This window comes from Rissa tridactyla, chromosome 18, assembly GCF_028500815.1.
Source record: "Rissa tridactyla isolate bRisTri1 chromosome 18, bRisTri1.patW.cur.20221130, whole genome shotgun sequence".
In the NCBI taxonomy this organism is placed as follows: domain Eukaryota; kingdom Metazoa; phylum Chordata; class Aves; order Charadriiformes; family Laridae; genus Rissa; species Rissa tridactyla.
This window is the reverse complement of record NC_071483.1, coordinates 5,030,159-5,054,145: the sequence shown is the minus strand read 5'-3', so window position 1 is coordinate 5,054,145 and position 23,987 is coordinate 5,030,159. Positions and strand designations below refer to the sequence as shown.

The window sequence follows — 23,987 nt, the reverse complement described above, 5'->3', positions numbered from 1 at the left end:
GGAGACCCCACCTGGAGTCCTGCCTCCAGCGCTGGGGCACCAACAGCAGAAGGACACGGAGCTGTTGGAGCGGGGCCAGAGGAGGCCCCGGAGATGCTGGGAGGGCTGGAGCCCCTCTGCTGTGGGGACAGGCTGAGAGAGCTGGGGGGGTTCAGCCTGGAGAAGAGAAGGCTCCGGGGAGACCTTCCAGCCCCTTCCAGTCCCTAAAGGGGCTCCAGGAAAGCTGGGGAGGGACTCTGGAGCAGGGAGGGGAGCCATGGGACGAGGGGGAACGGTTTTACACTGAAAGAGGGGAGATTGAGATGAGATCTTGGGAAGAAATTCTTGGCTGTGAGGGCGGTGAGCCCCTGGCCCAGGTTGCCCAGAGAAGCTGTGGCTGCCCCATCCCTGGAGGGGTTCAAGGCCAGGTTGGACGGGGCTTGGAGCAACCTGGGCTGGTGGGAGGTGTCCCTGCCCAGGGCAGGGGGTGGCACTGGGTGATCTGTAAGGTACACACACACACACCCCGTAGCCGGGCCTCAGATTTGCTACTTTTTGCCGAAAAACCCCACCCGGGCAGCGAGGACTCCTGGCCCTTTAAGACCGCACCCCCCCCATCCCACCGGTAGGGGGTGCTAACCCCGCCGGTCCTCCTCCTGCCCGGCATGCACCGCGCTCCCCCCCCTCTTTCCTCCTCCTCCCCCCCGCCCCCCCCCCCCCCGCCATTGTGCTTGGGAGCGCGGGGCGCGCGCGCGTGGAGCCGCGTGACGCCCGGGTGAAGCGCGCGCGCGCGTGTGGGCGCGAGGCGGCGGCGGGCCGGGGCCATAGACGCGGGGCCGGAAGAGGAGAGAGAGAGGAGAGAGAGAGAGAGGAAAGGAGAGGCGAGTTGGGGCGGGGGGGGAGGGGGGTGGGTTGGCTAGAGCGTCGCCCCCATCCGCCGCCGGCCAGCCCCAGTCCGCCAGGCCCCCGCGCCGCGCCCGGACAAAGCCGCCGCCCCGCCCCGCCCGCAGCCCCCGCCGCGGAGCCATGTCGGCCAGCAGCCTCCTGGAGCAGGTAAGGACCCCGCCGCCGGCGCTCCCGGCCTTCCTTCCCCCCCTCCCCTCTACCTCAACCCCCCCCGCTTCCTTTTATCCGCCGCGCCCGGGGCCTGGCCCGCTAGGCGAGGCCGCGGCTCGGGGCCTAGCGGCGGGGCGGGCGGCGGCCGCGGCCTTCCCCTCCTCAGGGCCGCGCCTCCATTGTGCTGCGGCGAGGCCGGGCCGGGCCTCCCGCTTCTTCCCTTCCCCGACTGACCGCTCTCCCTCTCTCTTTCCTCAGAGACCCAAGGGCCAAGGCAACAAAGGTGAGAGGCCGGGAAACGGAGCGGCGTGGAGGGGGGGATGCCGCGGGGAAGTGGCGGCTGCGGGGAGCGTGGCCGCGGGGGAGGGATGGGGAGGACGGCCCGGCACGGCCTCGGGTCCGCCTGGCCTTACGCTGCCGGGCGGGGTGGGGAAAAACACCACCCGTGGGCTGTGGAGCCCGTCGTCCTGCCGGGGCTGGGGAAAGTTTGCAGTTAAGAGAGCGTTTGTGCGGTGGTGAAGCGGCTTTCTGCTCTCTGCCGCGCTAAGCGTGGCTTATTCTAAACTAATGAGCTGTAGTTGTATTGTAAGGCCCGTCTTTAAATACTTGAAGTTGGTAAACGTTGGACTTTTTCGGCAGGGTTCTTTCTAACGCTCGAAATCTTTTCCTCAGTGCAAAACGGATCTGTGCACCAGAAGGATGGGTTAAATGACGATGACTTTGAACCGTACCTGAGTCCCCAGGCCCGGCCGGTGAGTAAGAGTACCCGCTGAGGGGCAGGAATAGCCTGGGGGCTTCCCACTGCTCGCTAGCAAAGGCGAATTTGGCATCCCCATCTCCACTGGTTGCGTTTTGATGTTTGCCGGCTTTCTTACCCTAACATGCTATTTTATACATGCGTTTATCCAGGCAGAAAATACCAAATGCCATGAAATTGTGGTGGGTGAGGTGTAAAGGTTTTAGCAACTTTTTGAGGGTGTAAGGACTTCCTCTATAGTTGGTGTTCAGCTCTTTTTTTCTTTTTTTTTCAACGTAACTGCCTTGAAGTTACCATTTCTGCTATTTCAGTTTTACTGTTTTGACCTTGTTTCCTTGCTGGTTTCTGGCCCTTTACGCTGCACGAGGAGATGCGCTGTGTTGCATTGTGAAATTGCTTTACGTGGTGCAGTTATGCTCTGAGGGCTTTTGGAGGATACTATCAACGTTCTTATCTCTCCGCCAAGTAAAATGTGTGTCATGGGGTTTTCTCTCTTTTGCACCAGAAAAACCCACAGAACAGACATGTGATAAAGGCTGTTAAGACTTTTTGAGAACTTCAGTTAGAATTCGAGCTGGAGAGCTTGTGATCAGCTCCTGAAACTCGGACTTCCAGATGCTTTTTCCTCTTAACTTTCTATTTAAGATTAGCTCCACTGTTAACTGTTTTTTGTTTGTTTTTCTTCATGAGTGGTAGGAGAATGACACATAACAGATGGAGTTCAGCTGATTAGGTGTTACAAGTAAGCATTATAGATAAACATCTGTAGTAGCACTGGAGCAGTTAGTTCATTCTCTTGGCTTCCCTTCCCTCTCCAATTGTGATCAGTACAAATAAGCTGTTCTCTTTTTTTTTGTGTGTTTTTTAAATTTTTACTAGACAGTGTCTTTTTTTTCAGATAAGTGATGCATGTTTTATTGGAACACAAGAACAGGTTTCTGTCTCAGTTAAGTTTTCAACAAGTATTTTCGTAGTCTGTGCTAAAGAGACGAGGCTAAATATTCTTTAAGGTCCTCTCAGCTGTTCATCATCTTCATAATTCAGCCTGTCCATTAAGATAATTAACTGCATTCAGCTCCCTAAAAAGTTACAAGCCTGAATTTGACCTGCATAGGGCAAGAGAGTGTGATTATTTTCTCAAGTCTTGAATAAAACTAGCTGCTTCCCTAGTAGCTGTCATTTAATGGTGTTTTTTTTCTGTCCTTGAAATTAACATCACCAATTCCAGCTTCCTTCTGAATGTGGATTTATTTCCTGCAAAGTTAAGTTTTATTTAAATCCCCTAAAGAGAGTAAGTAAGAGAGTAAGTAAAGGTTAGTATGATGCTAGAAGCACCATGGTATTTTACCCTCTTTTGCATGTTTGATGAAGAACTTCTGAATTTAGTTTGTTTTTGCATGTGTCACACTGGTAAAAATACATTTTAAAAATAGGGAAGTGATAGGAGCGCGCCCCGGGAGGGAGAGCAGAGCATGTTGCTTTAGAAATTCAGTGGGAGTGAGGTAAAACCACCATGTTAACTTTGGATGAAACTTTAGGGCGACTTTGTCTCGGTTTCTCACCATGCCGTGTTGCTCGTCAGCTCTCATCCATCATAGAATAGAAAACAAAACCCAAGGATTCAGTCTAGAGGGGGCTGTGTTTCTGATGAGCCAACCAGCCAGGCTCAAAAATACAAAGGTCTCAGAGCGTGCACCTGTTTCCTGAAGATGGGAAAAGGAGTTAGAGACAGCTCTGAAAAATGAATCAGATGCAGCCCACTGCCGCAGAGTAACACGAGCGGTTTCTGAAACTTTCGGAGCTCTCCACGTGGGTGTGAGGTAACTGAGTTGTAAAGTTTGGTGGCTCTTCATTCAAGAGCTGCTATTTCAGGTGCGACTGTTACTAGCTTGTCAGCCTAGTCAGTTAACTTCCTGTGTATTTTAAAGCTCAGATACACAGCAAGTGATTCTCCAACAGTTTGAAAAACCAAAAGCTCGACGGCAACAATAAGAAAGCTTAAACTGTGGCTGTAGTCTGAGGTGAAGAGGAATAGTGAATTTGAGGAAATAACTCTACAAAAAGGTCTTAGTCATGGGAGAGAATTAAAAGCCGGTGAAGTTTTATTTGCATGCTAATCAGCAACTGTGTCAGTTGCGCGAGTGCAGGGTAGCAGAGCGAGGTGGCGTTTTTGGTGGCTCTAGACATTCAGGTAGCGCACAGCAGCGAGCCTGGCTTAAATCTGCTCTGTGCTGGCACTGCTCAACTGTTGCTTAACTCCTGCGCTCCCTCCTTGCTACCTGAGTGCAGCTGGTGAGTACTCTGCTGGTAACAGCTTAGTACAGGCTGTGTTAAAATACCTCATGAAGTTAAACATGCGATGGCATGTAAGAAAATACTTTGAGGTGACAAGGGGACAGGTTTACCTCTGACAGTGATGTGCTTCGAGGGAGAAGCCTGCGGAGAGGAAGCGGCTGCTCTGCCTGCTGCGCTCAGGTTTTAGGTATGGGCCGACATATTTCTGTTCCGTTAAAGCTATTTTTCAGGAGAGTGTATTGTTACTCTTATAACTGAGGGGGTTATCTTTTGAAGAGACTTTGCTGGTTCAAAATAATATTTTTTTTTAAGTTCCTTCGTTTGCCTTACAAATTAGTCGGTGTCAATATTCCTGCTCTTCAACAGATTAAACCCTAAAGACTGTTCGTAGCAGGACTGAGTACCTCAATTAGTAAAGCTGCACCCTCGAGAAGAGTTAGTTTTGTTATTGCAGGACTGAGTGCCTCCATTAGTAAAGCTGCACCCTCACAAAGAGCTAGTTTTGTTATTAATTTTCCCTTTTCTGGGAAAACGGAAAGGCTGGAGAGGTTGTCTCTGAATTTTCATGCGTTCACACCGTGAAGTACCACGGAAAGCTTTTTAGTGTTTTATACAACACAGCAAACCTTGTCTCTGAACATGTTATGTTTAACAATTCCTGCTAGTTTTTGTAAAGTTGCGGCTAACCCGGTTTGCCCCAAACCTGTTGCTTTCCTTTAACTCAGTGCAAGGTGGAGAGGCAAACCAGCTATTTCTGCGGCGTGCCAGAGCCATCTTAAGAGCCTCCATAGATTTCAGCGTGGCGTGAAGTCCTTCGGGAGCTGCACTTGGCACGTGAAAACATGATTCAACGAAAAATGGAGTAGAGCCTGCTGCAAGCCAAGCTTTTAAATTGGAACTGAACCTGACTTTTCATCTCATCTGCGTTGGGTTGGCATGTCAGCGGCTGTATAGCAGGAGGCTGGCTGCGCACAGGTTCAAATTACGGGATGATAATGTCCATTAGTGCGGCTTTAACCGCTCCCCGGAGGGGCCATTAGTTTGAATGCAAAATGACAGATGTTTTTCATGTAAGCAAATCTTGGTGATGTCTGAGAGTTCCCTAATTGTAAAATTAGGCATTTGTTTTCGTAACCTAAAGGCTACTTGGATTTTAAAAGAGAGACCAAGGCATGGAGCAGCTTTATTTATTTTTTTTTTAACTCTCCGGATCTGAAGCCTGCTTTCTTGTGCTGCTGCTGTCACCATGTTATAAGAGGCTCCTATTGAAACCTTATCAATTACTCCCCATTTTCAGGTATTTTTTAGTATGTGCCTGCAGCACTGGAACAGTTTGTGTTTTGAGGATGAAACTTTAAATCCCTGTTCGTTTGCAGGTTCTTGGAATGTTTTGAGCTCTGAAACTTTAAATTGTAGTGATAAAGCTGGTTTTATGGGTAATAAATTTAAGGAAGGGACTTGTGCAAAAGGCAGTTAGTGATTTTGGCAGCGCGCTTCCACTGGATCTTTTTCTTCCATGTTCCACTTCTCTCTTGATCCTTTCCCCAAACATTCCCTCAAACAAACAGCAAAATAAAGGCAGATGTCTACGTTACCCGAGCAAGAAAAGCCCTCTTTGGAAGTAGCTACAAAAAGTAGAAGGTAATATTTGGATGCTGGGTAAGATACTGTTTTTGTGGCCAGAGCAGGAGCTCCGGGGCAGTGCGGTGTCCAGTCCCACACCATGCATCAGGAGCGCAGTGTGCTCCCGTCTGAGCATGGGAAGCTTGCTAAAGCCTTTGTGTTTAATCTTTCTGGCAATGAAACAGTTTTTAGAGCACTTCTAACAAAGGAGGTGTTCAAGGCTGGGCCTGTTTATCTGCCCAGCCCTAAGGTAGGGAAGGGTGGAGCACGGGAAGTCTAAGATGGCTTTTATTCCTGGTCCCTTGAAATTTGTTCAGCGTGTTCTAACTATTCAGTGCTTATTTTTTGGTTGTTTTTTTTCTTTTCAGAATAATGCATACACCGCAATGTCCGATTCCTACTTACCAAACTACTACAGTCCCTCCATCGGATTCTCCTACTCCTTAGGTGAAGCTGCCTGGTCTACGGGGGGTGACCCCCCCATGCCCTACCTAACCTCCTACGGACAGCTGAGCAACGGGGAGCCTCACTTTCTCCCAGACGCCATGTTTGGGCAGCCAGGGGCCCTTGGCAGCACTCCATTTCTCGGGCAGCATGGCTTTAACTTCTTTCCAAGTGGGATTGACTTTTCGGCTTGGGGGAATAACAGTTCTCAGGGACAATCCACTCAAAGCTCTGGCTATAGTAGCAATTACGCCTATGCCCCTAGCTCGCTGGGTGGAGCGATGATTGATGGGCAATCTGCCTTTGCTAACGAGACTCTGAACAAGGCTCCTGGCATGAACACCATCGACCAAGGGATGGCAGCTCTGAAGCTGGGCAGCACAGACGTTGCAAGCAGCGTCCCGAAAGTCGTTGGTTCGGCTGTCGGTAGCGGATCCATTACCAGTAATATCGTGGCATCTAACAGTTTGCCTCCGGCTACTATCGCTCCTCCAAAGCCGACCTCCTGGGCTGACATCGCTAGCAAACCAGCTAAGCAGCAGCCCAAGCTGAAGACCAAGAATGGCATTGCAGGTTCAAGTCTTCCACCGCCTCCGATAAAACACAACATGGATATCGGAACTTGGGATAACAAAGGGCCGGTGGCGAAAGCCCCGTCGCAGGCCTTAGTTCAGAATATCGGTCAGCAGCCAGCCCAGGTGTCCCCCCAGCCCGTGGGCCAGCAGATCAATAACAGCCCACCGGTGGCACAGGCTTCAAGCGGGCAGCAGCCCCAGCCGCTGCCCCCGCCGCCGCCGCAGCCGGCCCAGCTGCCTGTGCCGCAGCAGGCGGCTCAGCCCACCCGCTGGGTTGCCCCTCGTAATCGAGGCAACGGGTTCGGTCAAAACGGAGTGGACGGTAACGGAGTGGGACAGTCTCAGGCCAGTTCTGGTTCTGCTCCTTCGGAGCCGCACCCGGTCTTGGAGAAGTTGAGATCCATCAACAACTACAACCCCAAGGATTTTGACTGGAACCCAAAACATGGCCGGGTTTTCATCATTAAGAGTTACTCTGAGGACGATATCCACCGTTCCATTAAATATAACATCTGGTGCAGTACAGAGCACGGCAACAAGAGACTGGATGCCGCCTATCGCTCCATGAACGGGAAGGGCCCCGTTTACTTACTGTTCAGTGTCAACGGTAGTGGTCACTTCTGCGGAGTAGCAGAAATGAAATCTGCTGTGGACTATAACACGTGTGCAGGGGTGTGGTCCCAGGACAAGTGGAAGGGACGTTTTGATGTCAGGTGGATTTTTGTGAAGGACGTTCCCAACAGCCAGCTGCGGCACATCCGCCTAGAGAACAACGAGAATAAACCAGTGACCAACTCCAGGGACACTCAGGAGGTGCCTCTGGAAAAGGCTAAGCAGGTGTTGAAAATCATTGCCACCTACAAGCACACCACCTCCATCTTTGATGACTTCTCACACTATGAGAAACGCCAAGAGGAGGAGGAAAATGTTAAAAAGGTAACTTGTTTGTCTGTCTTGGTGGAGTCCTGTGGGGCAGGAGATGGAGGAGGACTGCATTGCGTTGGAGTAAATCCAGGGTCCGAAAGCGTGGGCTTGTGAGCAAGCTTGGTGGGCATCAGTCTGCGTTTTGGCTAGCTTGCACGTGGAACCCGCCACCCGAATGGCAGCCCCTGTTTGGGGTGGAAATGGGTGCCAGCACCCCAGCAGAGCGGTGGGAGGAGGTTTGCCCAGCCCCTGCCTGCCATCGACTGCTCTTTGGTTGCTCTAAATCTCAGCCTTTCCCCAGTGCTGTATTCTACACAAAATTTATTTCTGTGCTATTGTCCGTTCGTGGGTCGGGACAGTTTAAAGTAGGGAAGAGATCGACGGGGGGTTTGGGGAGTTGTTAGAAAACAGAGCCCGGTCTTTGAAGGGCCGCCTAATCCACCCCCTGCTCAAAGTGGGGTCAGCGTGACAGATGTTTCCCACCGCTTGTAAAACCTTCAGGAATGGCAGTTCCTGTCCCTCCCCAGGCAATCTATTCCTACGCTTAATTATCCTTCCTGTTAGAAGGCTTTGTCTAATGCCCAACCTCAATCTCCCCCGCTGCAGTTTCAGTCCGTGACTACTTGTCCTCTCTCTGGTGGACGCGGAGCGGGTTGTTCTGTTCCCCTTGGCAGCGAGCTCGGCTGTATTTGAAGCCGGTGGGCTGTCGCCTGCGTGGGCACTGCCCGGCAGCCTGGCACGTGAGCCACGCTCAAAGCCTGCTGTCATCGTTGACTCGTTAACGGGAGGATCGCTAATGGAAAATTCTGTCCAAAATTCAGTGACCAGTGGGCCTCGTATCTTGCTTGGGTACAGCTGTGTTGAAGTCACCTGTGGCCGACCTTCCCCGCAATAGGGGTCTTGCTTGTGTTTGATCAAAATGGTAATTACAAATTAGTGTTAGCACAGCTTTCCGGTAGTTTGCCAAGTTTTCTGATGGTCTCTTTAGTTTCAGCGATGGGGAATTTTCCACCCAACAGTCGAAGGACTGAATTGGGAGCTGCAACTGCAGCTGAATGCAGTTTTAAATTTTTTTTTTTTAAATATATTTTACTTAGAGCGTTGTCTGTATAAATAGCATCACCCATACACAAAGGTGGTCGTGTTTTGCAACTGATAGCCTAGCACTTACGGTGCTGGAAGGAAATCTGTAAGGGAGGAATACGCTGCAAGGTGTGGAGGTGTAAACTTGATTTTTGTGAGAACCTGAATGTTTCGCTTGACTTCACATCCTAAAATTGTTCCTCTTGGTATCCAGCCTGTACTCAAGTGGTGATTTCTCTTTTACTGACTGAGGTTTTGAATGCAATCAGAAATCTACTCTGTGCGGGATGTCTCGGGACTTCTTCTATGCCCCAGATGTGACTTTAGGGAGCAACAGTGGGTGAGGGACAGACCTCGGCACAGTGGGAGAATGCAGGGAGAGGGGGAAATGTTGCCGGCGGGCAGGTGGGGGTTAGATGGATGAGAAGAGTTAATTCTGGGTAAATGTAAGCAGGTGGCGAGCGGCAGGAAGAGTGAGAGAGTGGGGAAGGCTGGGGAAAAAGTGGACAGACCGATGGTCTCTTCTGCTGGAAGGCTGCGGTGCGTGCAAGTTGTTTGTCATGTCTGAAAATCGGTATTAAAAATGTGGCTGAGCGGTTTCCTTAAAACTATAAACCATCTTCACTCACCTTTCCAATTGCGTTTTGAAGTCTCCTCCCCTGCTTTCTGCGATGTCTTTGGGAGGTGCTGGCGTACGAGGGTCAGGAGCAGAGCCGGCAGCTGGGGGGTGTTCAGAGCGCCAGCGCCTCCCTTCGAAACGATGTTCCAGTCGGTTCAGCGCGGCACCCCAGTGCAGAAGTGGTTGATTAGGAAAACGTTTATTCTTTGAAAGGGAACTTAGTCATATGTCTCTGGAATTCATCGGCAAGGAAGGGAGCCTTGCGGATATACAGTTGGTGTTTGCTTTTTACCATTGACTCACTCTTTGTTGCATGCTCAGGGCCCCTGCCCTGCGACATCCGGCACGGAGGAAGTGACTTGGTCTTTCTTTCAGCACAGTTTGACCTCCTCGATTGCTCGCTGACGCAGCCTTGAAGATGGTTGAGGTTTCTCTAACTGCTCTTTCATGGTTTCATTGAGAAGCAGTCGTTTTTGTTCAAGGAGGGTGGGTTGGTTGGTTGTTTTTTGTTTTTTTCTGGAGTGAATGCTGATGGTTACCCTGGCCCAAGCCATGCTATGTCTGCCTTGAAGCATCTCAGGTAGTCCATCACCTGGAGAAAAAAAATAAATCGGAAACCAGAGTTAAGGCACTGGAAAGTTAAAAAAAACTGCTCTGGCAGCAGCCGGTGGTGCAGCTCCCTGCCTGCGGTCTGTCAAGCTGCTTTTGTGTCGGGGAAATCCCACTGCTACCAGCTCTTTGTCTCTGCCACCCGTCTTTGGATGGCGGTGATATGTTAATATTCTGCATTCCTGTTCCTTGAAGCTTAAATATCTCAAGGTTTGGCTTGTTTTGAACTTTGAGCAAGCTGCAATTGTTTCACTTGGCTTCAACTCGCCTAAACCTTTGTCTGATTTGCAGTTTGATTCCTGCTGGCTACCCGAGCAGATGGACGAGCTCTTGTGAAAGTCTGGGAACACTTGAATATTCTTTTATACTTCTCGCTGTTAACATCACTTCTTCAGAATTGCCTAATATAGTTCCCAGAAATGATATGAAAAATGCTTTGCTTCGTGTTCATGCTATTCCTGTTGGCCGGTGAAGGGAGGTAAATGGTTCTGTGTTGAAAACGCTGAAATCATGCTCTTGCTTGTCCTTTTCAATCACCTGTGCCCACCTTGTCCTCAGAGACCAATCTCAATTTCCGTGGAGCGTCTTGCTTTGCTCTACTAATCCAGTTTTTTAAAAGGTTTGGATGTTCTCCTGACCCAAAACGATGAAGCTGACTCCCAGTGCAACCCTACCTGGAGCAGTTTAGGACTTCTTGAAACCTGTAACAGCTGCCTTTGTGGCAGAGCATGTCACCAACTTCTTCCCTGTAAGGACTGTTTTATCTTTGTTTTAAAAAAAATCCCAACAACGACGACAAAAATCCCTAGCCCGTAGTAATATGCTCACATTTCTAGGAGTGTTGCAGTGACCTCCGTGTAAAGATTTTGTGATCTGCTTGGCATGTGAAAGGTTAAGAGCTTGTGTTTTCTGGAAAAGCAGTGAATGTCAACTTTGAGAAGTTTATTTTGGTTCTTTCTCCCATTGCCTTGCCCAGGGTTTGGGGTACTTGGTTCCTTGAAGGTCCCCAGGGATTTTAGGAAGGATATCCCATAAAAACGCAGTCCTGTCGTGTCCCTTGAGTGCTCAGTTGTCAGGTCCGCAGTTAATGAGAGGCGCTTTGTGCTGGGACTTTGGTGGGCATTGAGTCAGGATGAGCTGTGCAGGATGGGGTGGGTTTTTGTGGGTTTGTTTTTTTTTTTTCGTGCTGAGGAATACCACCCTGGGAACAGATAGGTGTGATTCGCCAGATTGGGGCTATTATTTCCGGAAACGTGCTGCTTTGTGTCTCAGCTGACACCATCTGCTGGTTAAAGGAGTATTAATAGTGGCAAGTGTCAGTGCCCCCCTTAAAGATATGATTTAAGGGACAGCTAAGTGGCGTTATATGAGCCTATTTTGAAACTGGCAGACTGTTTCACGGTCCCTGTAAAAAAAAAAAAAAAAAAAAAAAAAAAAAAAAAAAAATAATGCTTTCTGATGTATTTTGCAAAGTTCTCTTTCTTCCTAAGTTGTAGGAAGAGAGTTGTAGGAATCTCGGTGGGGAGGAGAGAACGTATTTCCTATACGTTGGGCTAGCACTTCTTTCTCCCGTGGTTAACGGTGGTCCTGGCTAGCGCTGCGTTTGCTTTGGCTTTAGCGTACCCTCCAGGACAGCGCTTCCGACTACGAGATTCGATTCCTGGATGTTGCATATCCAGGCAAAGCCTCCTGTTCCCTGGGACAGCAAAGGAAGGCTGCTTGCACTCGCACGGTCCCTTCCATCCCGTGATCCCAAGGCCATTTGCTTTTTCTGCTCCAAATCCTGGCCGCAGTGAAGTGAGTTGATTGATGCACTAGGACAGAGAGTTTCCTTGCTGCGAATACCCTCCGCTGTTCGGCAACGCACAGGGTTTCTCTCGGTTTATTCCCAGGCCTTTTAAATCCCGTACATCTGTGCCCGTGCTCGTACGTTTGCCCAGTAATAGAGGAAACAGAACCCGTACTGCTTTTTCTAGTAGTTTGGTGCTGGCTGTTTGACATAAGGAGTGCTTTGTGCTTATGCTATTTTTAAGCCAGCCCTACAAAGTCCTTAACAGCGTTCTCAAGTATTTTTGGTTGTGTTCTAGTGTTGTTTAAAGGCAGGAAAAAAACTGGAGGGGAAGGCTTAGTTGTGGCTGGTGCTGTCATTGGTGTTTTCTGCTGTAAGACAGAGGAGTTTGTTTCCTCAGCCCTAAAACGGGAGCAGCTGGGAGCCATTTCACTGCAAGTAAAGTGGAAGTTGAGTGGTGGAAGAGCAAGTTACGCTTGCCCCGTAGCCCTGCCTCTTAATATCTTGTTACCAGTCTTTAAAATAATATTTTAATATATTAATATTATAATAAAAGGTTATGAAATACCGTGTTTAGAGTGGACTTGTTGAAGTTGATTCGAGGAGCTGCTGAGATGCGCTGTTTAAAATTGTTTCTCGAGGAGCGGCGATGGGATTCAGAGCCGTTCCTCTCCGGTCACCGGGGCAGACGCAGTGGAGGAGGTTCTGCATCTCTCAGGTATGACCTCGAGTGGGGAAAGTTTATTGTGAAATTGTTCCCAGCTCACTTCTTGCCCACCCCACCATCCAGGTTATCTTCGTCTCAGCTGGGTGGTTTGAGTCAGAATACCCTGAACCTGGTTGTTCTTATAAATATGTTAATTGCATTCATTATGAGTGTACTAATGACTTCAAGTGAATGTCTTAAGGAAAAAAAAAAAAAGATTATTCCTCCTTTTGCAGTTGAGTTGAAATTGCATATGTGTGGCTGGCCAATTCCCTAGAAATGGTGCGGCGGGTTGGGAGTGTGTAAGACGGCATCAGCTGTGGCTTCTTTTTACTTCCAAGTGTTCTGGGTAACTTGCTGATGCCGAGGTTAATAGTTACCAACACAGGCATTGTGTTTCGGGTTATTTTATTAACAGCTGCTTCTCCAGAAGTAGTAGTTTTCCTTGGAAGATGAGTATTTGCCAGCTGTTTTGCTCAGTGAAGGCACCTGGGCACGGTCCTGCTCAGTTCCCTGGATTTTCTGCCTGGTGCAGGAGTGCAGTGGGTCACAAGACACTGCTGAAAGCTGATTAGAATCCCAAGAAAACTGTTGAAGTACATCGATACATGAGCCTTGTGTATGTGCAAAGCAGCAAGAATAGCTTCACGCACAACGTTCCTCGCTTGTTCTTAATGAAAATGTAATTCTGCAACAGCTTTTTGTCTGAAAGAAGTTGCTTTCTTCTTTTCTGTCTCCCGTCACGTAACACTTTGCAGGTATTTGTTAAGGAAGCCTCTCGTTCTGTACTGTGCGATCGTTTTCGCCGCAATTATTTGAGCTCTCTCCTTTTCCTGGATGTTCTTGTTTGTACCTGGTAGTAATTGTACTGTCTTACCGCTTGTGAGTTAATAAACCAGTTCCTTAGTGGTGCAGGATGCTGGGCGCCTGCCAGCTAGAACAGTGCCGCCGTGCTTCTGCTGTAGCGAAGTTACCCAGGGAAGTCTCCGTTAACAAGGATTGTCATTATCCGAGCTGATGACTGGAATAGAGAGTTGATTGTGGCTCCTTCCAGTGACTAGCTGCCCAGTGTGAGGCTTTTTAATTGTGTATAAGTCATGTAATAGTGCATTTCAGCAGTTAATAATAAAGCGTTTGCATTTTGTAAGCTGTTCTTCAGCAAGAACTTGGAAACGCAGACTGCGTTTCTGCTTCCCTATCATTAGAACGTCTTTTTGTATTAAAAGGACAATGCTGAGCTTTTTTTTTTTTTTTGTGGTTAACTGCAGAGCTTTCTCGTCATGTGATACCAGACTTAGATAAAATCTACCTAAAATTCTGTGCTTTTGTTTCTCATCTTGGGAGGGGGGAAGAAACCACGCTATTTTAGTTTCCTTCCCTGTGTGTATCTGTACAGGTGGGGAAGGCTCTGCTCTCTGCTCCGTTGTTTCTAACGTGATGCCATCTCCGGCAAAATGACTTCAGAGACTTTCCCATCGTCATCTGCAAAGTTTTAAGAAATTGTGAAGTCCTGATCATCAGCCTTTTTTTTTTTTTTTTTTAGCTGTTGCAAGCCAGCGTGATTTACGGTTCAGCTGATTCGAGTGCTATGATCTTGATACATTTAAAGGGGGGGGGGGAAAGTTGAAATATAAAACTGTGTTGCAGTGAATACTGCTTTGTGTTCCCTTTCAAGTGGCAATAAAATGAGGGTACACACAAATGCTGTGGGGACTGTTGGCTCTTTTACTTGAGCTTGTGAATTCAGCTCTTCACGGTTGACAGAAGTAGGCAAATAGATCTCCTCTTGTCCTTTCATAATACAGAATATTGTGGTGTGTGTTTTCTTGTAGTGTGAAGTATTTCTTGTGCCTTATTTGGGATGGAGGTAGTATTTTAGCCTCAAACACAAGACCTACAGTGGGTCAGGCTGCAAGTCTGCGTAATATTGCATCCCTTGTGGCATACGGTCTGCTGGACACGTAGCGAGGCGTTGCTCAAGCATCCTTGCTCTCTATTTCCAAGTCAAATCCTCTGTGTGCAGCTAACAATAACATGGTCAAGAGCAAATGCCTGTAAGGACAGTGCAAGCACATACTTATCCGTCTCTGAAGGTTTTCCTTGCCTTCAACAATTTGCAGCTCAGGAATTTCTTTGACCCAGAGGATGTCTCTCTGTCTTTAATAGCTCATGATTTCTTTTCTTCTCCGAGATTTCGATGTGTTCCTTGAACATCCTCAGGATCCCACAGCAGCTTAATTATGTGTTGTGTAAAGAAACATGTCCTTTTAGTTTGCTTTGAGTCTGCCTTATGTGATAGTCCCTAATTCGTGTGCTGGAAGAAGAGGTGAGCAGTTGATTTCAATGTCCTCTCTGTGCCTGCTCTGCTTTTACAGTCGTCTCTCCCAGGCTCGATTGCTAGAGCACGGTGGCTCTGCAGTTGGAAACCCTCCTGTCCTTTGCTCATCCCTGTTGTTCTTCTCTGACCCTTTTCCAGTTCTTCTGCATGCCCGTGGAGATGGAGAGGAGCAGAGCTACACGCTGCTCGGCATGGAGGTGCCGCTTGGGTTTGTATAAAGGCAGGGTGATGTGTTCTATTCCGCATTATGTTTACTGTTCTGGATGGCCGGCGTTTTCCTGGAGTCGTAGATCCTAACCCTGAGCTCCTGTTCCCAATTGTTAATGGTCACTTCAGAGCCTGTCGTCTTGGAGTTAGGATGGTAATTTTTCCCATGTGTCGTTTATCCAAACCAGGCAGACCAAATTCACTGCAATGTTCAGCTGCTTTTTCTCACAAAGTCCTCTATTTCTTCACAGTCGGCTGCTATTTTTATTACCCCGAATAGCTTCGTATCATCAGTAAACTTTGTCGCTTTATTATTCACTCCTCTTTCTAGATCTCTCATGAATATATGGAACCACAAATTCCAGTGAAGCTCCGTAGGTTTTCTCCAGACAAGATCATTCCGTCCTTGGCATTACACGTGCGTGATGCGGCAGAGGACAGTGCAAAGGCTTTGTTAACTCTCCAGCAGTGACGATTTTGAAGCGTTAAAGTGGACGTCTGTTCTTTTCGAGAGTCACGTGGCACTCATTTTCCGGTGCTAATATTTATTGCGTGAGCTGTGATTAGAGGTACCCCCCCAAAGTCATGAAACACATTTCGTGTGAACCCAAATGAGAAGGAACACTAGTCTGTTTTAAAAGAAATAATACATAAACACCTTACTGCATCTGCGATAGGTCAAAACTCTGGCACGATGCTCAGAGCGAGCCTCTGGTAAATGCTGTCAGCAATTCAATGCTGTTTGCTTAAACTTTCAGATTAACTGTTCCCATTACTTCCCTCCCTGCTATTAACTTTCTTCCCTGCTTTGTGAGGATTTTGGTGCGGACAGACAGGTCAAAGCTAAGCGCGCTGCTCCGTGGTGGAGAAATCGGGCTGCCCAAACGGGAAGTGTTGGCAAACTCCAAAAAGAAACGTGGCAAACTTCTCATCCCTCGTAGTGATGGGGAAGAATGAAAGACTCCCTGCTGTAAGACAAGGAAGGTTTTATTTTCCATCCTAATGACTTGAAAGGACTTGTGCTGATGTTGTTTTGCTTGTGCTCCAAAGCCAGCAAGTCCAGTTCCAGTCCCTAGTGGGAGCCCAGTCGTCCTCGCATGGGTTGCCACTGGGAGCCCCGTGTTGCTCTTTGCTCTAAATACTCATGTATGTTCTTAGCTTTTCTGCCATACTGTTTCCTGCACGAGTTTTGCCCCGTGGGACGAAGCTCTCTACGGAAGGGTAATTATAAACGTTTCTGGGAATTGGGCTGCTTTATTCATGCAATCGAATGCGATGGAGAAGCAGGAAGAGGTTCATCCTTTGCAACTGGTTGCATCGTTTTTAAAGGTGCCCTGAAAGATGCCAGGGCGCGGCGGTGTCCCTGCTGGTATCTGACAGCTGGGCCCACCTCGTGTGTGTAAAACCCACTGCAGGGGGAAATCCTGGCACTCTTCGTGTCCTTCTTACCCCTGGCTAGTTGCTCTGACATGGAAATTCAACATCTCATGTGCGTGGCCACTGTGGGGTTTATGTTTCCTGACATTAAAGCAAGTTTTGGGTTACGGCTGTGCGTGAAGAATTACATCTTGCTGGTTTTTATTCATTCTCCATGATTTCATATCCTTCTGACTAAGCGGTGAGGTGACCGGCATGGAGCAGTGCTGCCGCGGTGCGCTCGGGTTTCAAGAGGAAACCAGAACTTCCCAACTGCCCGGCCACGTGTGCTCAGTGTGGTGGCAGGGGACTGGTACTGCCTTCTGCGCTTTTGGGGACGAAGTCGGAATTGCAGGGACTGAGCAGGCACAGTTGTGTCCCTGCTTCGTTCGTGCTTTTTTCAGGGGTGTGAGTTTGCCCCCTTTGGGGTTGCGTGGATATTGGGGTTTGCTCCGTTAGATTTTGATCTGTAAAACAAAAGGTCTTTCCTGCTGTGACAAAGAATCACTTTTATTTGCGTATCTCCAGTCTTCGTTCTTGGTGGTGAGCTCTGTTACGTGAATGGGAGGTGGGATGAAGATGTCTGACTACAACCAGGTCGCTATCTGATTTTTTACCCCCTTTCCTAGGTGAGGCAGACTAGGACGTAACTTTTCTGTCACTCTGGTGGCTTTTTGGACGCTGACAACAGGAAAACCCTCATGTTTGGTTTGTAAATCAGTTAGGACTTGAAGCTGTTTGTGGAGCAGACGAGGATAAGAAGAAAAAGATGCATCGTCCATCACTTGTGCCTTGAGCTGATCCTGCCATGACGGCCGTGCTGGGCACATCGGTGGTAACGGGCTGCCATAACTCCTGGTTTCTAAGGCAAGTCAGATGTTTGCCTTGGAGACAGGGACACGTGGAAATCCTCCCACACTGTTTGCTAGGATTGCATCCAGCGCACAACAGGCAGCGGCTTTGGGAGGAGAATTCAAACAGCAAAATGCCGCGTGGTTGCAGCAGGCATCGTGGGACGAGTCGGGCTGTTGGGCAAGGTGTCTGACAAGCGGGAGTTGCATGTGTGTGTCTTAAGGCCAGTATTTGATTGCTGGGTGTCTTGGCCCTTTGGGGAATGATGCTGTTAGCACAGACCATACTCTAATGAAGTGATCTCCTGCGCTCCCTGAGTGGGCAGGTACTGGGAGAGTGATGCCTTTTGCTTGTAGGACCACCTCAGTTTGAAACTGAGATTGCTTCTTGGCTTGGCTGATGTCTTTAGGCCGCTACACCGTGCTCCAGGTCAGACGGGTCCAAATAAACCATGGTTTGTATGCTGCACAGCTGGGACCATGCTCTTGGTTCTTCTCCAGACCCTCCCTTTGATTATAGTCTTCTGTTGCCCCATCTGTAGTGTGGCAACAATATCCTTACCCTTGCTGGAGAGCTATTGAGGTTGAACGTTTGCTGTTAATTGATGTAAGAGCCTCTGAACAAATGCGCAACGTTATCACCTACTGTCATCATTTCTCGTACAAACTTTTGAGCCTTTTGTTGTTCTTGGCTCCCCAGTGTGACTAGATAACGTAATCTCTCATCAGCCTTCTCCACCAGCTCGTTCAGTTCGGTTGTTATTATCGGGACCTGGCTTGTGACATTGCTGCAGCTCCCTGGGGACGGCGGTGACATGAGTGAAGTGGCTTAAGCGGAATGATTACAGAGGGCTCCTATTTACACATGCTTGCCTTGTCTGAGCTTGGTGCTTCTAAACACCACCAGCCCAGAAGTGTGCTCGCGGTGAACTGGTGGGTGCCAGCACTTGATTTGAGCGATGGCATGTGTCTTTCTAGTCATCGGCATATTGCTTTGCACTAAAGCCATTTCGGTGCTGCCTTGCTCCTGCCCCTCCGGTTGCCGAGGGGTTTGATAGGTGGAGAGGAGAGTCTGAGCTGGTGGCCTTTTCATGCTTCTCCCACATGGATCAATAACACATGGCCCAGGTCTAACGAAAGTCAGGAGGACGTGGACCTGTTGGAACGGTTTCAGAGAAGGCCATGAAGATGCTCAGAGCTGGAGCCCCTCTGCTGGGAGGACAGGCTGAGAGAGCTGGGGGGGTTCAGCCTGGAGAAGAGAAGGCTCCGGGGAGACCTCGGAGCCCCTTCCAGTCCTTAAAGGGGCTACAGGAAAGCTGGGGAGGGACTCTGGATCAGGGAGGGGAGCCATGGGACGAGGGGGAATGGCTTTAAACTGAAAGAACAGAGATTTAGATGAGATCTTGGGAAGAAATTCTTTGCTGTGAGGGCGGTGAGCCCCTGGCCCAGGTTGCCCAGAGAAGCTGTGGCTGCCCCATCCCTGGAGGGGTTCAAGGCCAGGTTGGCCAGGGCTTGGAGCAACCTGGGCTGGTGGGAGGTGTCCCTGGCCATGGGAGGGGGGGTTGGAACTGGGTGATCTTTAAGGTCCCTTCCAACCCAAACCGTTCTCTGAAGTGCAGACAAAGAGAATGAAACCGTTTCTGATGGAATCACTTTACCCTCCAGGGACTATGTGCTTGCAGATGCTGCTCTGCCTTCTGGGCTGTCCCATAGCTGGCGCGTTGTGGGTTACACCATCCCACAGCCCGTGATTTTGGAGGCAGATGAGCCAGGAAGGATGAACGTTTGCAACACTGCTGACCTTTGCTGTGTCTTCTGGTAGATCTGTTTGCTGTTTTGCTATGATTTGGGTGCTCGCTTGTAAGTCCACAACACCCCGAGGACCAAGATGTGTGCATGGGAGGTGCTGCAGTTGGGCTGGCAGAGTAGATGGTGTAAAAATCCTTCAGGCCCTGGCTGACCCCTTTCCCCAGGAGGAGACGGAAGAGAGCAGCTGTGAATCTACTAGAGAAGAGCAAGAAAAGAAATATTGAAACGAGCAGAGAGCTGTTCCTTCCCTGCCATCGAACTCTTGGCTGGTGTCTCCTGGTGGGCGAATAGGCTTGCCTGTGGTTAAAGCCCCGCTGTTCGGACAGGGCAGGACAGGGCAGCCTGAGGTAGGTGTCGAAGTCAACCCCTCGAGAACCCGCAGCAGGGTTGGGTAGACGTCACACCGCATTTCTGTGCGGTGAGCTCCTTAGGATACTGTTTGCAGCACTGATGGAGGGGAGCGGGTCATTCTGCGCTGGTATTTTGAGGTTGAACAGCAGGAGGTTTTAAACAGAAGACTGTGTTGAGAAAAATTGGGCTATTATCCACCCTGAAATTAAGATGTGCGCTTCAGGCATGTCTCTGGACTCCTCTCTGGCTTAGGGACATCTGCTCTGGCCTCGCTTTTGAGGGTGATGCCTTCTGTTCTGGGACACTGGGATTTTATCGGGGTGGTGGGGGGGTGGTGTGTCACTTTTGCACCAAGGCTGTTCCTGCTCCGTGTGTTAACCATATAGTGTCCTTGGGAGCTGCTTCACCATCGCAGCAGGGAGAAGTGACTAATCGGGGTCCACCTGGCCAGCTAACGGGGCAATGTGCTCGGCAGGACCCTCAGCCACCGTCTGCAGCCGGCCCGGGACGCTGGCCCTGGCTGCTGATGGCGAGGGGGGCGATTGAACCTGGCAGTCGGCTTATCCCATGTCTACATTTAGGAAGACAGAGGCATTAGCTCAGGCAGTTGCGGCTTCTTCCTGAAGGAATGTGTCACGTTGCCATCTGTCCTTGTTTAATGTAATGTGCCGGCTGTCGAGCCAGGCAGCAGCGAAGGAACAGGGCTTGGCACCTTCTTTTTTAGATTTGTGGCTTTCCCTGCAGCACTTGTTTTACTTCACGTTCAGGACAGGCTTTGCTTCCCAGCGCGGTAGGTGGTTTTTTGCTGTTGTGCAATGCTGGTTTTTAGCAACGAATACCACCTGCAACAGATTTGGGCAGACTGACCGGAGAAGAGGAGAATTAAGTCGACTTATGTGGGGCAAATATTCTTGAAGAGAACGTGTGCCTCCGTCTAATCCCTCTCCCCGGAAGGCAATCTGTGCATGATATGCTTTGCCATCCAGCTCGTGCAGAGGAGCTGGAGCTGAAGGCTCCTTGGGTCACCTTCTGCATGTGGCTGAGGGGCTGCCAAAGCCTGGGGCGTTGTTTGGAGCTGGATGCAAGGCCTCTCTTTTTGGGAAGGTTTCTAAGACTAGATGGCGATACGTGCTGTTAGGCTGGGATCGAAGCTTTTCGGAGACAAGCCCTCCCTGGATTGAGCACTGTGGCAGAGTTTCTTTGAGCAACCTGCATGCTTCTGGCAGAGGGGGTGTGCTCCCCCTGCCAGTGAGTTGCTGAGACGGAAGGGAAGGTGCCTCTGATGGCCGAGTTAACGTGGGGCAGCTCTGCCACTGCCCCGACCTCGGGGGCCACAGCCTCGCAGGGACATCCCGAGCTGAAACAACCAGATTTCAGGTTGTCAGAGCCCTAACAGTGTCCTTCCTAAGTGACATAACGTTAACAGAAGGGAGAACCCATGCAGTCTTGCTCTGCCAGCAGGCACCTTCTGCAGGTGTGGAGGTGGGATGGACTTGGCGACATCTCTCAGGCCTGGCTCAGGTGGTGATTAACTCGCTCGTGTGGGAGCCGGAGCCAAAACGCCGTGGTGCCCTTCGCACACAGGACTGCAGGGACTTGCCTGTGCTTGCTGAAGACGCAGTTAAGAGGGCAGGGAGGAGCATCGGCCAAGAGCCCTTTAGCTGTTGACAGGTTTTATTTTTGAGGTGGTGTCATATGATCTGGAAATGGCAGTTTGAAGGCGGGCTGGGCGACATCTCTTAACCCTTTGGGATAGTCTAGACCAGCTTCTGTGCAAAGCTGCTGGGTTTTGTTGGGGTTTAACAGAGAAGAGACAGTGGCATGTGGGGCTCGGCATAGGAGAGGGTTTAGTAGCCCTTGATGCCTGGGTGTATTTGGTGCCGCGCTGCCTGTTCAGCTTGGTGCAAGTGTTTCTCCAGACAGTGTGTTCCTTCAGAGCTGGAGGAGAGACAGGGATGAATACTGAGGGGGTGGTAGCAGCAGTCAGTGGGAAAACCCTGTGGCATCGACCCTGGGGGAGGCCTGTGAACCTGGTGGTTGCCATCAGTAGGTTTCAGAGTTATCAGCGAGGTGTTCTGCTGGTAGCTGGGGGCTGTTTCAGTCCCTGCAGAGCGAGGCAGGCGTCGGTACTGCCTGGGTTGGAGCTGCAGGCTGCTTGGAGGCCCTCATGGGAGCTCAGGTGAGGCCCCAGGGTCTGTACAAAACCCGCGGTGCCCGGGGAGCCGGGCTGCCCTGCTCCGGCAGCAGCTGCCTGCAGGCAGAACTGGGCCCTGGCGTCATTCCCTGCTTCCCCTTCCTTCTCCCCAGTGCGGGGGCTCTGCCTGCTCCCTGCAGCACTCCCCAGCCCCGTTCCCAAAGCTGCCTGAGTCTCCTCCAGCCCGGAGCTCTGCTTTGCTGCTCTCCAGCCTGTCGATGTCTGAGGTGTCTTGTGGGTGCTGCAGGTCCGTGTCCCGATGTGAGGAGCTTTGTCACCCCTACTCACAGAATCACAGAATGGTTCAGGTTGGAAGGGACCTTAAAGGTCATCTAGTTCCAACCCCCCTGCCCCGGGCAGGGACACCTCCCACCAGCCCAGGTTGCTCCAAGCCCCGGCCAACCTGGCCTTGAACCCCTCCAGGGATGGGGCAGCCACAGCTTCTCTGGGCAACCTGGGCCAGGGGCTCACCGCCCTCACAGCCAAGAATTTCTGCCTCAGCTCTCATCTAAATCTCTGCTCTTTCAGTTTGAAGCTGTTACCCCGTGTCCTGTCGTAACACTCCCTGATCCCAGAGTCCCTCCCCAGCTTTCCTGTAGGCCCCCTTCGGGTCCTGGAAGGGGCTGGAAGGTCTCCCCGGAGCCTTCTCTTCTCCAGGCTGAACCCCCCCAGCTCTCCCAGCCTGTCCTCACAGCAGAGGGGCTGGATCCAGCCTTCGGATCATCTTCGTGGCCTCCTCTGGCCCCGCTCCAACAGCTCCATGTCCTTCCTGTGCCGAGGACTCCAGGTGGGGTCTCAAACTTCCCCACTGACCTAGACTCACTTTTTTTCACCAGTTCTTCTTCCGTTTGTCCTTTTTGGTGGTTGTTTTGTGGTTGGTCGTTTGGGTTTTTTTTCCCCCCTGTTCCTCTTTATGCATTAAACCTCTGGCTTGGAGCAACCTGGCCGTGTCCGTCCTGGGGAGAGCCTGTAATTCCGCTGAAGGATGGAGAGAGGAAGGGGAGCGGAGCTGCGGTATCGGAAACCCTTGAAAAGGGGAAATGCGATTACCCCGTAGACCCAAGCAGCGCGATAAATCAGCACGTTACCCCTGCGCAGCTGCGGTACCTCCTCTGCAAACACCAATAACTCTTCCTCGGACGTTGCTCGCGTGCGACAGGCCTCCCATCGCAGATCCACGCGTCGAAATGCTGATGTCTGAAAGCGCTGAAATAAACCTGCTCTCAGCTAACGTCTTCTTTTCCTCCTCCTGCAGGAACGCCAAGGCCGTGTCAAGTAAAAGGCCATTCCTCCCTCAGAGACTGCAGCAGAGATTGCATCCCAGCTATCTTTCAGAGAGAGAGAGAGAAAAGAAGAGCAAAAATATCCCGGAGAGAATTAGGACTTTTTTTTTTTTTTTTCTTAATTTCATTGACTTCAAAAAGACTCTTACAAACTTGCAGTTTGAAAGGAAAAAAAGAAAAAAGTATTGGAATTTCACAAGACATAGGACTTAAAAAAAAAAAAAGAAAAACCAACAAAAAAAAAAATCCCTTCTAGGTAGAGTATAGGTAAAAACTGTCCCCTTTCTTTTGGCTTTGGTTGTGATTTCAGAGCATACGCTTTGTTTTTTGTCTTTTTACTATGGTTTTTTTTTCGGATTTTAAAGTCCGTAAGTGGCATATGCCTTTATATTTTATTTTTTTCTCCCCCCCCCCCCCCCCCGCCCCCTCTTAATTTTTAAACCCCCGCCGCTTCCCTTCCTTCCACCCCCTCGCGCCTCCTTCCCCTGGTTTTGACATTTGCACTTGGAACACCGAGTTGTAACATCCACCCAGGAAAGTGGAGTAACTGGTTTGGGTTTTTTTTTCTTCCCCCCCCCCACCCCACCCCTCGCCGCCCTGGCCTGGAAGAGGAGGAATTCTACGAGGAAGTTGGGGTTTTGGCCTAAGAAGAATTGAACAGAACTTGTCCACGAGGTTGTGTCTTAAAGGTGGTTCATTTTTCTCTGACCCTTCGTTACTCAAAAGTCAAGTACTAGGAGTCCTAAGAAATGTTCCGTTCTCGTGCATTATACGGATTTACAGATTAAGTTCTGGATTAACTTGATTTTTATTTTTTTTTAATTTTTTTTTTGGAAAGCTGAGAACAGTGGTAAAAACTGGTTTTGTTTACAGGAAAATGAATTTTGGACGAAAACAAACGGGGGAGGGGGGCGGGGGGGGGGAAGAAATCTTGTAAAATGTGTAGTGAATATGTTTCTTCAGTTTCTTGTTAAGCCAATGAGGAATGGGCGTTGCCTTTCTTTTCACCATTAATCACTTCTCAATAATAAACGTGAGATCCTGTTGAGCATCACTGGTGTCTGCCGCTCCCTTTTCCC

At 49.9% G+C, this 23,987-nt stretch overlaps 1 protein-coding gene across 3 annotated transcripts; it reads left to right on the top strand.

Moving 5' to 3' along the window:
- The first annotated feature begins 728 nt into the window (after nt 1-728).
- On the top strand, nt 729-23,962 carry YTHDF2 (YTH N6-methyladenosine RNA binding protein F2). Of its 3 annotated transcripts, XR_008469756.1 has the most exons (6): nt 729-1,032; nt 1,294-1,318; nt 1,708-1,787; nt 6,079-7,665; nt 8,260-8,575; nt 22,881-23,962. XR_008469756.1 is itself a non-coding variant. In XM_054223690.1 (5 exons), the coding sequence occupies exons 1-5, from the start codon at nt 1,006-1,008 to the stop codon at nt 22,902-22,904; spliced, it is 1,743 nt and encodes a 580-aa protein (XP_054079665.1). In that variant the 5' UTR covers nt 731-1,005; the 3' UTR covers nt 22,905-23,962. The 3 variants fall into 3 exon arrangements, 1 of the variants encoding a protein (XP_054079665.1); XM_054223690.1 differs by lacking the exon at nt 8,260-8,575 and having other exon boundaries at nt 731-1,032; XR_008469757.1 differs by lacking the exons at nt 729-1,032; nt 1,294-1,318; nt 1,708-1,787 and adding an exon at nt 5,295-5,384.
- The last annotated feature ends 25 nt before the right edge of the window (nt 23,963-23,987 follow it).